This window comes from Cupressus sempervirens, chromosome 2 (assembly GCF_028749045.1).
Source record: "Cupressus sempervirens isolate cs-2001-9-10 chromosome 2, ASM2874904v1, whole genome shotgun sequence".
In the NCBI taxonomy this organism is placed as follows: Eukaryota; Viridiplantae; Streptophyta; class Pinopsida; order Cupressales; family Cupressaceae; genus Cupressus; species Cupressus sempervirens.
The window spans coordinates 410,578,574-410,595,120 of record NC_143119.1 but is presented as its reverse complement, the minus strand read 5'-3'; the positions used below and the strand labels follow the sequence as shown (position 1 = coordinate 410,595,120).

General features: G+C 33.7%; 1 protein-coding gene across 1 annotated transcript; it reads right to left on the bottom strand.

Annotated features, from left to right (window-relative positions):
- Positions 1–8,902: 8,902 nt before the first annotated feature.
- LOC149572849 (ribosomal RNA small subunit methyltransferase-like) lies at positions 8,903–11,445 on the bottom strand. The gene is made up of 2 exons (XM_089813924.1): positions 10,828–11,445; positions 8,903–9,912 (listed from the first exon to the last, which is right to left on the bottom strand). The coding sequence occupies exons 1-2, from the start codon at positions 11,230–11,232 to the stop codon at positions 9,166–9,168; spliced, it is 1,152 nt and encodes a 383-aa protein (XP_089670050.1). The 5' UTR covers positions 11,233–11,445; the 3' UTR covers positions 8,903–9,165.
- Positions 11,446–16,547: the final 5,102 nt, after the last annotated feature.

The window sequence follows — 16,547 nt, the reverse complement described above, 5'->3', positions numbered from 1 at the left end:
AAGTGCAAAATGGAATAAACACAACTGCGTTAGAACTCTTCTCAGAAGTATACAAAGTGTCTTACAAAGTGTGGATGAAGAGGAAAACATGATTTTGGTGAAACTGTAGTAGGGTTCTTACATAGAATATCCATCCCCATAGCTAAGCATCTCCACTCTGTAGTCAAATAGACCCTCCAAAAAAGCTATCCCAATACATGTTCCTAAGAATATCAGTAAGCCCAATTGGGTTCTTTCGTTGATCAAAAACATTGATCTAAAAAATGCTCCCATCCCATAGTTACCTTTCAAGATTGAAATTACTATCACCAAATTGCAGATAATCATAACACATGCAAACAATAAAGAGAAATTTACCCGTTCTCCAAGGTCAACATATATTGCCTAAGTGGATAGAACCCTAGGGAAATAATCAGATTTATTGAAACCATGACCAGCAAGAGAATACAAGGTGTTCCTAGATCATCTCTATCATGGTAAGAATTTTTTCTACAAGAAGCTTTTTGCTTGCATAGATTTAAGCTATAGAATAGACTACTATAGCCTTGGAGAATATGAAAAGGAAAACAAAATACAAATGACAGAAGACTCTCAGATAGTTTGTAGAAACCTGATCGAGCAAAATGACCTTTCATAAACCCAATGGATTTGGCTAGGCATTGAAACCAGGGAGATAACTTCTGCACCTTAAACTGATTGACAAAAATATTGGAAAGAAATATTACAGATACTGGGCAAATGAATACTGCTGCAACTGTTAGAAAGGCAGTAGAATTGAACCAAAGAAGTTTTATGGTTTCCCTCAAGATCTCCAGTGGTTTTAGAGTGTTGAATTGTTTTATCGAAATGTTCAAGTTATTGGGCAGTCTAGGGAGCACATCCTCCTCCCTCTCTGTTGCATTATCTTCAATGAGGTTGTGTATCCATATTTCCTCCCTTGTATCTCTTGAAGAGCTTGATCAATGTAAAGAACCATCAATTAATTCAATAGTTTCATCACACTGCACCATCGCCGACACCTCATAGCTACTTCCCCTGCAATAATGTAGAAGTCCTAGGCTAATGGACAATCTTTATCACAGTGTCCATGTTGAAGCCAGTTGGGCTTTATGGTAGATCTACAATACCCTTCCTGAATCAAATATGGATTATTGACAGATCTCAATTGTTGAAACTATACCAAATCACCAATGATGCCTCTACTATGTGATGTTTTTTGGTCAAGCTAACAAAATCACCTTAGAAATGATGTTAATCATCCAAGCCAAAATGCTAGATTCATGAAAACTATACAGTAATATACATGTGTAAAAAGTAAGAAAGAAAGACTCCTCTCCATCTCAAAGATTACGGAAGTGCAAAGTTAACAATAAAATTAATAAAAGCTCTCACTAACATGACTATGTGACCAACAAAAAATGGCTTCAGCGCCAACCTTAAAAGCTCAAAACTCCTATAAAATAGTCCTGTACCAACAAAATCAAGTTTTTTACAAAATTGCTTCTTAGAGAAATGTGGGAACCAAATTGGCATCAAAATGGTGGATGTCTATAGATGGCAACACTAATTAGTTGTACACAATAATATAGGTAAATCAAATTTGATTCAAAATTCAAATAGTGGTACAAACAGTTGCATTTCAGAATTTAGATACAGTAAGCATGTCTAGGAAATATATATTGCAACGAATAGCTCCCACTCTCAACAGTGAGAATAACGGAGTCCAAAAATAATGAGAACACTTATTCTTTTTTTGACAGGGACATGTGTGTTTTAGAAAACAATGTAGCCCTGAATGAAGCCCACAAAAAGTGCAAGGATATTGGGATATTGGCAACTAAATAGAGCACATGAACTGCAGTAGAACTAACAACTTCTCCAATCTTGATTTACATCAGTGGACAAAGTGAAATTTATGTTAATGGAATATGAAACCTGATATAATAGCCCTATAGCTACAACTGAGTCATTCCATTGAGGAAACAATACCAGAACTCCCCTGCATCAAAAGTGGCTGTCTACATTTTCAGGTAGGCATAGGGTATAGGAGGTTTGGTTCTCTCCCTAATAGACTAGTTGACCAACTATCTTCCAAAGATGGCAACATTAATTAGTAGCTGGAAGCCAGCAAATTTTATTTTTTTGTTTTACTTTGTATCCATCGCAATTGCGACGGGGTTATTGTGGCGGCGACACCCACTTCCGTCACAATTGCGAGGGTGTCCGTCGCAATTGCGACATCGGCCATAGCATTGTGACAGGGTTGCTGTGGCGGCGGCGCCAACTGTCGTCGCAGTTGCTAGGGTGTCTGTCGCAATTGCGACGTCAGCCACCAGCATTGCGACAGGTTTACTGTGGCGGCGATGCCAACTGCCATCATAGTTTCCAGGGTAACCATCGCAATTGCAACGTCAGCCACTAGCATTGCGATGGGGTTGATGTCACAATAAAGTAGTTGCATAGCGACAGATAGGCATTGTAATTGCAATGGTAAAGGATAGACATCATAATTTGCGACTAAAAAATGACGACATTTATTACTGTCGTAGTGGCAACACATTGCTGTCGTAATTGCGACACATAGCCATCGCAAATCGATGCCAAATGTATTAGTGTAAGTAAATTTAAGTAAGTGTAAATAGTAAATACTTATTTACACCAACAAGAAGCAAGGAGAACTAAGAAGAGAAAAGAGAAGATCAAAGTAGAGTTAAGGAAAAGTGAAAGTGAGAAGGAGTGAATCAGCCAATCAGAGACCAAAGGAAAGAGATCAAAAAGAGACCAAGCAAAGCAGAGATCTGAACAAGCAAGGATAATTGGACATAACTGATTCACCTCCCACACCCACCCACCCGCCCCTCAATTATCCAAGACCACATCATCTCTTCAAACTTCTTATTTAATTTATCCCCAAACTGATCCAACTTATTCATCAAGTTCCTCTCAAAGTGCAATTACCTCGCATCGATGATCCGATTGCAAGACTTTAGTTGCCTCACACTCAACAATCTACTTTCCATCTTCGCAACTTGTCCCAATTCGGTGATTTGTTCACTCAAGGAAAACTCCATCTTCTCACATCAAGATTTCACAACCAAAACATTCCATTTGTGAGTCCTCTGCAATTGCAAGCCAGAACCATGATCTTCTACCTCATAACAAACAGACCTAAGGCTCCATAATCAATCAATCCTCTACACAATTGTCGTAAGATAAAAACAAATGTGCTTCGATACCACTTGATGTGGTGTAAGGTTAGGTGTACCCCCAATGAAGGTGACTAAGCCCCTAACAAATAACCACACAATAGAAAATGAACAAGAACACAGAGATTGGGATCTAATGCAACACCCTTTCATATATTAGAATCATGAAATTCACATCCAACATGTTGGGTTGTAAGGCATGCCCGGTTACAACCATTATAAACAAAGAAATGACTCAAAGCTCATATGCAAAGACCCACCTCCTAGCTATCACCCCTTAGGATGCTCCTAGCTACTCCATACTTGCCACTACCCCTCTAGACATCATAGACATCACAACATTCTATACTTATACCAAACAAGCGACAAGTCAACCTAGCAAATTACATCAAATAAACACTTAGGATAGGCCCCAAGTTTACAAACATAACTAACTCATAAGATAAAATAAGACTACACAAATCAAAGATAGCAAAAAAAATCTCCAAAGTTTGTCCAACAAAGGAATAACACACTACCAACAGCCAACAAAAGATCTCCAACTCCAATGTGATCAAGCCAATAGTTGTGTGAACTTTGGAAATGGTATATAGGGATGCCCCAAACATAACCCTAAGCTTGCAGACATAAGGTCCACTAAAAACCATGCTTGATGCTTGTACATCAACATGTATATGTATATGTATATGCATATTTAAATGCATAGTGCATGTGCATGTGTATATGTATATGTATGTGTGTGTGTGGGTAATTAAAGCTATGAATACCAACCAATAATATAAGATGGATTATCCTCTAAAAGATTGTTCCCATCTTATTTATACGAAATGCAACCTGCATTGATGTTTTGAATTTGAACATGATATTGTTTCATTGAATGTTCTTGTTATATGTAGAAGAGAAGATACACCCTTTGCAATATCGGTAGTGTACTTGTAGAGCTAGATTTAATTGTTCTTTTTAATATTGTGATACACTTCTTTGGAAACGATATGGAAGTGGTACCTTCAAAAGAGGTGGCAATCAGATTGTTCAATGTTCTTATTTTTCTTTCACACATAAGGAAGAATCATCATTGATTTGGTACATATAAAGGTAAAATCATTTTATTCTTTCTTTATTGGGGGAGGACAAGAGTTATAAGTTGACTTTTGTGATAGAGAAGTATTAGGAGAAAACAAAGGGGGTTGATTTTCTCCTTAATTTCCTCTTTCAAATAAGTCTTGATCCTTTTTCCACACATGGATGTGTTATAATTGTAATGAATTATATCTTTGTTTCATTATGAGATTCTACTTGATGTGAACATAACATGAGCTCTTTAGGAAGGAAAAACTAGTTGGATCATGATTATAACATTGAATTTGCAAAAAAAATAAAGCTAGTTGGATCCATTCGATTCATGAAATCGAAGTGAATAAACCATGGACTCTTTATTGAGGATTAGAATTTGAATCCATTAGTAGATGCTTGGAGTCTTCTATTGGTGCTACTTGTAAAAATTACAAATGTTTGGATCTAAAGGACAATGCCCCCAATGTAAAATTGCATGCTTGAAAAATATTAATCAAGCTTAATAATTACCAACGATAACATTGCATGGTGGAAACCGTCAAGAAATGAATAGAGACTTCAATTTTTAAAGGAGGCTAGTGTCACATACTTAAAAGCATGTAATTATCAATGGCCAAAAAAACAAATGCAATTTAAACTAAATTTCAAGGGGTCTTGATAAACATGTTGATAAAAGGAGTGTAACCTGAAGACATGAAATCATTTCACTTGGTAAGTGGAATGATAGAGGTATAAAACTAATAGAAATCATCAATGATACCATGAGAAAGCATCCAAAATATTTTAGCTTTTGATTTGAAATGGAGTCATTAGCATGGGCATATTTTTTAGAGAACAAGACAATTTAAACTAAAAGTAGTTTTTTTTAATCACGAACCAATCCTATCAATGATATGAGCTTATGAAAATAAATTGGAATTGAAAATCATTAATTCAAGTCCTAAAGTTATAGTTCTCTATCAATCTTTTGAGTAAAAAATATCATTCCCATCCTAAATTCCTTCATTAATCAAAATTTCATAATTTGTATTAAAAATCTTCATACTACAAGGAAAAACATTTTAATACCTTCTATTTCTTTATCAATAGTTTTGGTATTTTCATTTTGTCTTCTTCTTGTACCCTAAATTAGATGTGATCTTTTATTATTATAAGATGTGATCTTTTATTATTATAAGATGTGATATTTTATCATTGAATCAATAGTTTTATGACCTAGCACCAACAATCAATTACTCTAGACTCTTATAGATGTTATCATATTTCTAAATGTATTATTTGGTTGCATTATTTTCTTGTACATAAATTTTGTTGAAAAACTAAGTTGTAGAAACATAATGAATTAGACTACCCAAATTCTCAACACATATAGGTTAATAACTTCATTTATTTTTATGTTTTTTGGTAGAGTTGTCTTTCTCCATCTTTGAAATCATTTGTTCAACTAAATATTTAGAATTTTTTCTCTTTCTCCCTTTTATGCATGCTCAATATAGTTATGGTGATTATATTTTATAATGGTTGCATCCCTCATTCTAGAACATCCTTTAACAGGGTTACAATTTGTGTTTATTAAGATTATGCATATTTGGTAATCAAGGATCTAACCCAACATTGTTTAGGTGGCACAAGCCTTTTTGTCGTAGATGGAAACTAGCAAAATTCATTTGTCAGTTGCTTAAACACCCTTTTCTTCTCTAAGTGGTTTGGTTAACTCGTTGAAGTGAAGTTGCATCTTGCTATTATGATGTTCCCTATTCTTGTGTGTTGTTATCATCCTTGTCTTCTTTTTTATGTATCTTTTCCCTTTTCTGCATATCTAATTGTTGGATTCTTTGAAGACTTGGAGAAAAAGCTACTACCTTAAGTGGAGAGCAAACTTTAAGTGGAGAAGATTGTAACAGAGATATTATTAGAGATAGGGGGTCTTTTAATTTCAGAGGGGAATGAGTTCTCGAAAGTGATAAGGTAGCTTCAAATGATGGACGACTTTTATTTCAAGAGATGGGGATAAATATTCATTTAAAAATGAGATTTTCTATGGTGTCTTGAGATGGAGTTCTCGCTAGAAAGTTATTTCTTGTACATTTTCAACAAATTGAAGTCACTTGGAAGGAACTAGCTCCCAAGTTACATTTTTAACAAACTAAAGTCACTTGGATGGAACTAGCTACTAAGTTACTTGGAGGATGAGGTGTTGGAAATGATTGAAAAGATCATGAAGAAAATTGTTGGAATGATCATATGGAACGGGTAAAGAATGTTCTCAATCATTGTTTTGTCATTGATGTCAAACTTGCTACTTATAGGAATGACAATTGCTTTAGTGATCCAAATACTATCAATTGGTTGATTGACAAGGAGGAGGTAATCAATAAGATGTAACTAGAACACCTAGAGAAAGGTTGAAGTTATGATGTTGTAATGAAATACAAGGATCAGTTAAGCCATTGATGAAAAAGTGTATTGAACGCATACTATAAGATACAGAGAATGGGCACACTGAAACATATCAAAAATGTAAGGTTTTCACTAAGTCATTTGTAAAAGACTAACTAAGTTCATTAAGGTGCCGAACAGATTCCTAGTTGAAGCTGAGCAAGTGCCGAGTAAAAATGAGTGCCGAGCAGAATCAAGTGCTGAGCAGAATCAAGTGCCGAGCAGATACAAGTGTCGAGTAACACAGAGATGCTGAGCATCAGTAAACCAATAGTGCCGAGTTGCTGCATTATTTCGAAAATCGAAAATTCGCCAGATCTAAGCCGACAAGGTTGTTATCTAGAAGTCTGTGAATTAAATAGAAGATAAGAGTGATGAGCTGGTGGCACAAAACACCATGTAGAACATTTTTGGAAGATACAACTGGACTCTAGACGAAGTTTTCTAGATAAGAGCAAGATATGGGGTAGATACATTGTATCCTACCTAATCCATTTGAAACCCTAAAGTTGGAAAGGGAGAATCGAGCGGCAAAGGCAAACCAGATTTCTATTTAAGGAGTCATAAGGTCACAAAGCAATAGAGAGAGAGAGTAGGTCAAGCATGAAAGCATAATTGCTGAAGGAGGTGCTAAGGAGTAAGAAAGCACAGTTACTTTGCTTCAACAGATGACCATAGATATGGATGCATTGGTATGATGAGTAAGAAGACTCAAGGAGACGAAGCTGGAGATGACAAGCTGTAAGAACTGAAGTGATTAAAAGCCAAGCAAAAAGACTGAACTGAAGAGTGATTTGAAATCTGCAAGATATGTTGTAAGTTGTATCAGATCAAAAAGCCATTATTGTTACTCTCTAGCAATTGTAACAGATAGTTTAAATCCTATGGACTTAAGTTGGTTTAATAGCCATGTTGAAAATCCTTTAACATGATGACACTCTAAGCGAATGTTTTAAAGTCTTTTGATTAGGCCCATTCCTAACAGTATGGTGAAATCCTCTAACAAGGTCACATTTAACAATGTGTTGTAAGCCTTTAACAAGGCAGGCTTTTAACATGGCATCACTTTAGAAGAGTGAAAATCAAGTAACATGTTACTGGTGGTTTCTCCCAAATTGGGTTTCTACGTAAATCACTCTGTCATGTGTTGATCTTGCATGTTTTATTTCTGCATATTGATTTACTGTAATTTGCTAGGATAATTAATTTAAGTTGGATGAATGAAAAGTTTATAGGCTCATTATAAGTTGTGAAAAAGTATTATTAGGGCATTTGTACCTTGGATAACTGATTCACCACTCCCCCTCCCTCCCCCCTCTCAGTTATTCTAAAGAATTCTAACATGAGGTGGCAGGGAAATATTTAAGGAAAGACTGTAAAAAGGGAATTATTTTCTTTACAAAAGAAAGAAGTGAATCAGGGGAAAAACAAGTTGTTTTAAAAAAATTATTTGAGTTTTTTTAATGTTATTAAAGAGCTCTAGAAAAGAGAGCATAATGATCTCTTGTACACGAAGGCGGAGGACAATGGTCTCCCCTTTCACACGGAGACAGCTTCCACATTTCAGTAGTCTTATATCAACTTAGACCTCCATCTGAAACAAGGCTCTAACTAGTATCTGTTCAAATCTTGCAAAAACAATAAGATGAGATCACAAACTAATAGTTTTTGTGTTGTAGAATTTATTCCTTATTTCTAACCAGCAACACCGTCTAGTCTATATTTTAGAAATGATGCCAATGAGTTGATTGTTAAAATGTCTTGTGTTTTTTTAATATAATTTAGTGTTTTTTTTCCAATCCTAGATGCTTACTGAACCATCAGAAGACAGCAATGGCGTCCAAGAGCATTCCCCAAAAGGGAGACCTCTCGAATGATGACCACTCTAATGGGGTATGCATCGGGGACGACAGAGTCGCTGAGGCTGTAAACCCTTGGCTGGATCATAAAATTTGCTTCAAGTTATTAATATTACTTAGAACAATATTTAGCTTCTTCTAGTTCAAAAATTATTTTTTTAGACAATTCTTTAATAGCTGTCCCTAAAATCTGGTTAAAATTTTGCCTTTGCCATAACTTTTCCTTGTGTGCTTTCATCCCCACATCCCTGAAACACAAAGACTAGTCTATGAGCACGCAGATTCCATCATATCATCTTTAACATCCATAGCATAGAATATTCATGTTGTTAAACAGACCTGTGTGTCTGGTTAGAAATATATAAATAATCATAAACAAAGGCTCCATTAGTGAAAAAGAAAACAACAACCTTCGCTAGGTGCTGATACCTTTTTTTAAAGCATGTTTCTAATGCTTTAGCTTTAGACCTTTAAACTGTGCCGCCTTGTAAATGAAATTGTGAACAGAATTTACTATTTTGTATCCAAGTTAGGTTAACATGTTACCGGTATCAGCTAACTGCCTTCTTGGCATTTCATGTGATGAACTATGAAAAATGTATACCTTGATTATGAAATAACGAAATAAGTCTCAAAAGGTCGTTCTCAGAAAGTTTACAAGATCTCTTTTCTTCAAGACCACCAGCTTGGAGAATGTTAACAATCCTCTCTTTAAAACCAGTCAGCTTCTGTTCCTCAATCTCATTCTCCACATCTACATCTTCTGCCTCGCTTATGTCATCACCCAGCTCCCCAAGCAAAGATAACGCTGTAGTAGGGTTTCTGTGGTTTCCATGGCTTTCCTCCTGGCTATCCTGGCCATTTAGGGTTTTATGTTTTTCATTCCATAGGAAAGTTTTTTTCATTAGGTGCAAAAGAGTGTTTTTTTGCTTGAAAATGGCACCCAAGGTCTTATTCTTTCTCACAAAGCACAACCGTGTAAATCCATCCCACTCATCCAAATTCACTGGGGGAGGGCAAGTTTTGGGTTCGATTCTCACAACTGACGAGTCCACCTTTGGGGAGGGTGTAAAGTGCCTTTTGCTCACATGCATCAGTAACTCTAACTCAGCCAGAAGACTAACATTTACTGCCAGGCGATTGAATTGGGGATCCCCTGGTTTTGCAAGGAGGCGGCTGGCGAACTCCTTCTGGAGCATCAGGGTAGCGTTTCTAAAGTTGGGTGCTGCTGACAGAAGCTTGAAAATGAGAGGTGAAGAGATCTGATAAGGAATGTTTGCCACGCATACATCAAAGGGAGGCAGCTCTGTTTTCAGTATGTCCCCTTGCACTATCTGTTCATTACAAAACAAAAATATGCTAAACAATAAGTACCTGAAATGACATTGAAATTTAGAAACAACTAGTAATAACTTAAGCTTCTACAGTCTCCCATGTTGAGGAAAAAGGTTTCATAATGTGTATGCGAGAAATGAATAAAACATTCCAAAACCACATCGTGGTCAACTAATGAAAACATTGTAATAAACTCAGACTTTCAAGCCAAGTGAGTCTTACAAAATTTAAAGGGTTTTATGGGAGGGGCTTGGTTTCTATTTTTGTAGAGTTAGGAGGAGCTTAGGTTCTATTTTTGAAAAGCAGGTAGATCTATGATAAAAAGATTTGGAAGCTAAAGATTTATGTAAAAAAATTTAAGAAAGCCCCTCTATGAAAATCAGCATAACAGACAGGAATACCCATGAACTTCTATTTTGCAGCAGCAAGAAGATGAAATCAAGATTTGCAGCATGTGCCCTGGACTCATATTTTAAAGATTTTGGTCAATTAGCGGGTGATTACTTTTCTCTACCATTTACAACCGATTCTAAATCCTAAACAAAATGGACCTGCCAAGACCAAGCCAAAGAGATGGAACATAGAAACTCCTAATATAGATAACTAATTGTGAGGTAAAGTACATTTAATTGTAATTGTACGGAGATTCACAACTCAAATCCTGTTTCAGTCTGATAAAATTTCTCAGACATTTTATCAAAAGCAATCCCTGTATTTTGAAAAAATCACAAACTGTTACAGGTCACGAAGATGAAAAAACTTTTGAAAGCCTAGTTTCAGCCGTTCATACAACAACGGCAAGATATACATTTTTTTATTTAAAAAAACAAAATGCCTCTGAAAGCACTAATCATAAGGTTGCTGTTTGGGGTTTAGAAATTACGGTTTAAAGAAAAGTAAAAGGGGAGTGTGACCTGTAATCTTTCGGCGAGCTCGGTACCATGAATGCGTTTGTTGAGGCTGTCAATCATCCGAGGATCGATCTCTACAGCGATGACATTTTGGGCCGCCTGAAGAAGCTCAAGGGTTAGGTTTCCAGTACCTGACCCAATTTCCAAAACGATATCTGTCTTCTTCACGCCTGCTTTTCTTACTATGGATTTCACAACGCTGGGATTCGTAAGGATGTGTTGCCCACGGCTCTTGTGCAAGTCCACCTTTGGTTTTGCCTCTTCTTCTTCTTCTATTTCTCCTGAAATGCAGATTATTTTCGGTTTGGGAAGTCTGGGATGGATTTTCCATGTCGCAGTGGTGGAAGTAATAAACCTCACAAGAAAAAAGTTTGACTGCGGCGAGGAGCGGAGGAAGAGCCGGCTCATTATCAGACATTTCAGTTGTCTGCTGCCATTAAGTTTTTGCTCCCTCCTGCAACTGGCAGTCTACCTCTTGACCTAAATTGGGCCTATATTTTTTTGATACCTACTCAAAATTTGCTTTGGTTTTAATAAAAAAAAAATCTGTTCACCATAAATTTGTCATTGGGCTTTTGGTCTATTTGTGAAGTTTAATGGCTTAAGCACAAAGAGCCCATCAATGAGTGCAAGGTTCGAAGACATCATAAGGGATGAAGCCAGATCGTGCCCTTGGGCGAATTTAGATTCACAAGTTTAGATTCTAGAAATATAGTATGTACTCGGAGTTTATAGTGCATGATGTAATTAGCCACCCCACCAAAGTGTTGTATTTTTTTTTTCATATAGATTTTTATAATATATAATTTGTATATTACATTTATATTAATTTGTTCTTCATATTATTATTGTTTTAATAATATATTGATTATTAGGTTTATAGATATTTAAATTTAAATTTATAAATATAATATAATATTTTAATTTAATTTAAATTATTATATAAAAAATTAATTTCACTATTTAATATTTTATTTAAATGTAAAATGAAATTTTGTATTTTACTTTTGAAGTGTAATCAAATTAATTACATTTTAATGATAATTTATATTTATGCTTATTATACTTTAGATTTTAATATGCAATACTCTTAATGTTGTATATTGATGTTAATATATTTAATTTATAATATTTATGACAATTTAATCTAAACATTATATGTTATAATAAATAAATATATTATTAAGATGTAAGAATATTAGTATTAAAAAATTCAAGTATTGATACAATATATTTTTAATTTAAAAATACTATGTATGGGTCGTATGGGGTACTTGTTTGTGGATGACCTCCATCGATTTTTTTTAAAGTATACGAATATAAAAATTATTTTCTTATGTTTTAAATATTTATTTTAAGAAGAATTAAAATTAGTGTACCAACAAAATCTAATGACTAAGATGATTTTTTTAGTCAAGCATTCCATAGTTCAATCTCCTTCCTAAATATATAATGTGGGGATGGAAGAGAGCCTCTTCAATGGTGAGGGTGAGGGTGAGGGTGAGGGGGAGGGGTGAGGGGAATGGACAAGGAGATAGAATAAATATTAAATTAAATAATATAATAAGATATATAATTAATTTTATTAGAGGTATAAAATAAAATACAACATTTCATATTATATTTAAATAGAATATTAAATATTCAATTAAATTTAAAGATAATAATTATAAATTGAGTTAAAACAATCTATATCATATCTAAAAATATAAATTAAAATGTACAATACAGAATAAATAAATTATATTTAGTATTAAAATAAAAATTATATATATATATATATATATATATATATATATATATATATATATATATAAAGATATTTTTTATGATACTACATATTATATTTTGAAGAGGAGTGTTTTAATCATCATTATAATAAATTTAAATTTAAAGTACACAAAAATGTAAAATAAATTGATTACAAAATAAAATAAATTTTCAATTATAAAATTAATTAAAATATTATATATCATATTTGAAATTATTAACTAAAAAATATGTAATATTAATAATCAATATTATATTAGAATTTATAATATGATGTATAAAATAAAATGCAATTTTTCATATTACATTTAAATAAAATATAAAATATAAAAATTAAATTTTTATATAATAATTATATTCTCTTTATAAATATAAACTAAAATATGTATAATTCTAATAATTAATATAATATTAAAATAATAGTAATATGAAGTATAGAATTAATATAAATATAATATACAAATTATATAATATAAAAATCTATATGGAAAAGAGGCACAACACTAAGTAGTTTGGTGTGGCTAATTAAATCGAAAGACACTGAGAGGAAAAAATTAAGTATGGAAACAATATACATTAATAATAACAATTTTATGTCTGACAAGTACTTTGTATTGTATTGGCAAGATGTCAAGCTATAGCTATGGCATGAGCTATAAGGCCGGTGCAAATATTCGACCAAATAGTTAGTGTTAGGTAGTCACATATCACTATTACGATATGTCAAGAGCTTAAAGCTAACCTTTTGGCTTTCCCACATTTACGGAGATCTTTGTAAAACTCATAGAGTGCATGGTGGTCTAAAAGTGTCATTTTAAAATTTTTTCCCAAAACCTGTTATGTTCACCCTCTAATAGTTGCTCACCAAAAAAATAGTACTTTTTGCACAAATGGACCAATCAACAACCAAGAAAGTTTTAAAAAGATCAACTATTAGTACGTGTGATGGACTGTTACTACATGTGCTTTCATTTCTTGGGGCTTCTTATGAGTGGTAATTGGGCTTTTTGACTTGGTGGTCACTCATTGACTCGTCTCCCCCACTTCTAAATAGTGCTCTTAAGAGAGTTTGAAAAATGAAAACACCTATACTAATAGTTGACCACATATGTAATAGTAATCACTTTTTTTTATTTAGCTTTTTTGGTTGGTGATTGACCAATTTATGCACTACTATTAGGATGTTTCATAAGGGTATATTGGGACATTTAACCACAACTACTATTGTTTTTTGAGTGAGTGACTACTGGTGCATGAAAATAGTGGGTATTTGGGCGAGCATTTTGAAATGGCATTTTATTACCACTTTGCACTCCACAATCCCTAGAGAGAGACTTATGAATACCTAAAAGTTGAAATCTTAGCTTTAAGCTCTTCAATCACCTAAGGAGGTATGCCAATTTTTTTTGGCAAAATCTAACACATGATTTAGGAGTTCTAGGTGTGTAAAGTTAGCATGTGCATCTATAGGATCTTTTCCCTAATTCTTAATGAATCCATCAAGAATTTAAATCTTGTTTGTTAAGTTAATTTGGCTAACGATGCTCACTTTTGTCAAATGGTAATGATAAAATTGTGTGGTATGGAGTAAAATTGATTCCTATTTCTAGCAAGATCAGTTATCCATTAATTTATTATGAATTAGCCAACAACTCTTAGTATTTAAAGTTATGTTGAGGTTTGTTAAACATTATCCCAAAAATAGGAGATTTTGTCTAGACTTGTATCCACAATTTAAGATAGGCATTGTAGGCCTCATTGACATATTCTATGCAAACAACATGAAGAGACATATGATCACGTCCTAATCCAATGCAAAGTGATCCAAACATGTTAGTCTCATTTGTCCCATGAGATCAATTGGTGAGAATCCCTCTAAAAGTGTTAGGAATTAGGTGTTGCATATTGTTTATAATGTTTAGTTTATTAATACGTGTGTGGTGTATCTAAGTGGTCCTAAATGGGTGTGAATTGCTACAAGTTAACATTCTTGTGACCTATTTTATGTTTATGGGAAATATAATAAATGTGGGTCTTACATTGGGAGAATATAATATTAATTTATTATTGAGGAAATATTAAAGTGAAAAATTAGTACCCAATATTGAATTGGGGTTAATAAATTTTTAATCTTAAATATAAGTCACATGGTTTTGTATATCACTACTTGTTGATTATGTATGACCTTGATTCTATAAAAACAACCCAAAGGTAGTTGTTTATAGTTGGCTAGTTAGGGTGTAGGATCTTCTTACATGAAGACTACATATATATCAACTGGTGTTGGATGTGTGGATTCATACTTGGATGCATAAAGGATGTATTGGAGAGGCTTAGAGTAATTCATAAAGGATTTGAAGATGTATTGTAATGTTATGATGTTGAATATTCCTTTTAACATTGAAATCTTTTCAAGGTTGGGGTTTTCTTAGGGCATATCATGTGCCTTAGATGAGCAAGTTGTCTATCCTCTTGCATGTGGATTTTAAATACTTGGTTGCATAAATGTTTTTGGGGGGGTTATTAGAAATTGTTATTATGTTGTTATGACTTTCATTTTAAGATTGGCATCATTGAAGTTTTCTCTACATTGCCTCACATTTCCAAGAGGTTGATATGGTATGGCCTTTGGTTGCAAGTTCTAACATTGAATATTTGACACCTATGTGAGGATTAAAACACTTGGATATTTAAGGAGAAAGACTAAAAGGTTAAACCCATCTTGAACAAAATTGAAATTGTCATTTACAAGCATCAAACATAGAGGTGTGGTGTTGTAAAGGCAATGCTAATTTTTTGTTGATGAAGATGATAGGCTACAAATAGAATGGTCATATCTTATAAAGCCAAAAGGAAATTTTATAAGATCAAAGACCAACAAAGATTATACTTGGTGAAAACTACTCCCATATGGAAGACTTAAAGCTCAAATTTGACAATTTCTCTAAAGGTTTCCCTCATTTGATAGAAAAATCAATTTTGATGATGAGCTTAGGGTTTCTCCAAGTGTTTGGTATATAGATGATGGGGGAAATTCAATATGGTTTAGGTCAATCAAACTCCTAGTGGAACCAACAATAATATAAATTTTTTAGTTCCCTCTGAGAGTGTCAAACTCTGAAGGAATATGAATCTATACCAAGTTGATGTAAAAGATGACTCAATCATTTTCATCAACAACCCAACACCTAATACCTCAAGTTTGAAATAGAAAATGTAGATTGAAAAAAAATTGTGTACTTATGTTAGATCAAGAGCTATTCACTTTAACATGTATATTTTGAGGGAAGCATTGTTTTGAATTTCCTCTTGAATTGTCCAATTAACTAATCAATAGAGGAAGTGGTCTCTAGCAAAAATGATTGTTGAGTTAGCATTCAAGATCTCATTGACCACTTCACAATCTTCCACATCCTTTAATTGGTATGACCTTCGTAGTGATGATGATACTTGTTATCAAGTGACAAGGTTGCTAATCCCAAAGTGACAATATGAGAAGTCTATCAATAGTGTCTTGATACAATATTAGGAAGGCTATTTAAGTTATCCCTCCCAATGATATGGGGAAGTGGACCAATAGTCAATATGGCTAACTTTATGCACTCATAGAGCCTAAATTATACACCATATTTTGACATTTTGTTGTTGTTGTCTCTATATGTGACTTAGGTACTTTAAAAATATTGTTTGGCTTATGGGTATGAATAAAGCTCCTTGTAGAATATATTAACTATTAAAGTATCATCTCACCGCTAGAGGCTCGACTTCTTTTCCATAATGATAAATGGAGGTCATCTCAAAAGGTTTTCTAATAATGAATATGTCAGTATGGGAGTATGATACTGAGGTATGTGACCATGGGTTTTGTGCTTTAATTCCCAATGATTTATGTAAAATCTCACATGGATTCTGGGTCTATTTCATCCTGGTGTTGTTCGTTGTCATTTGTGAGG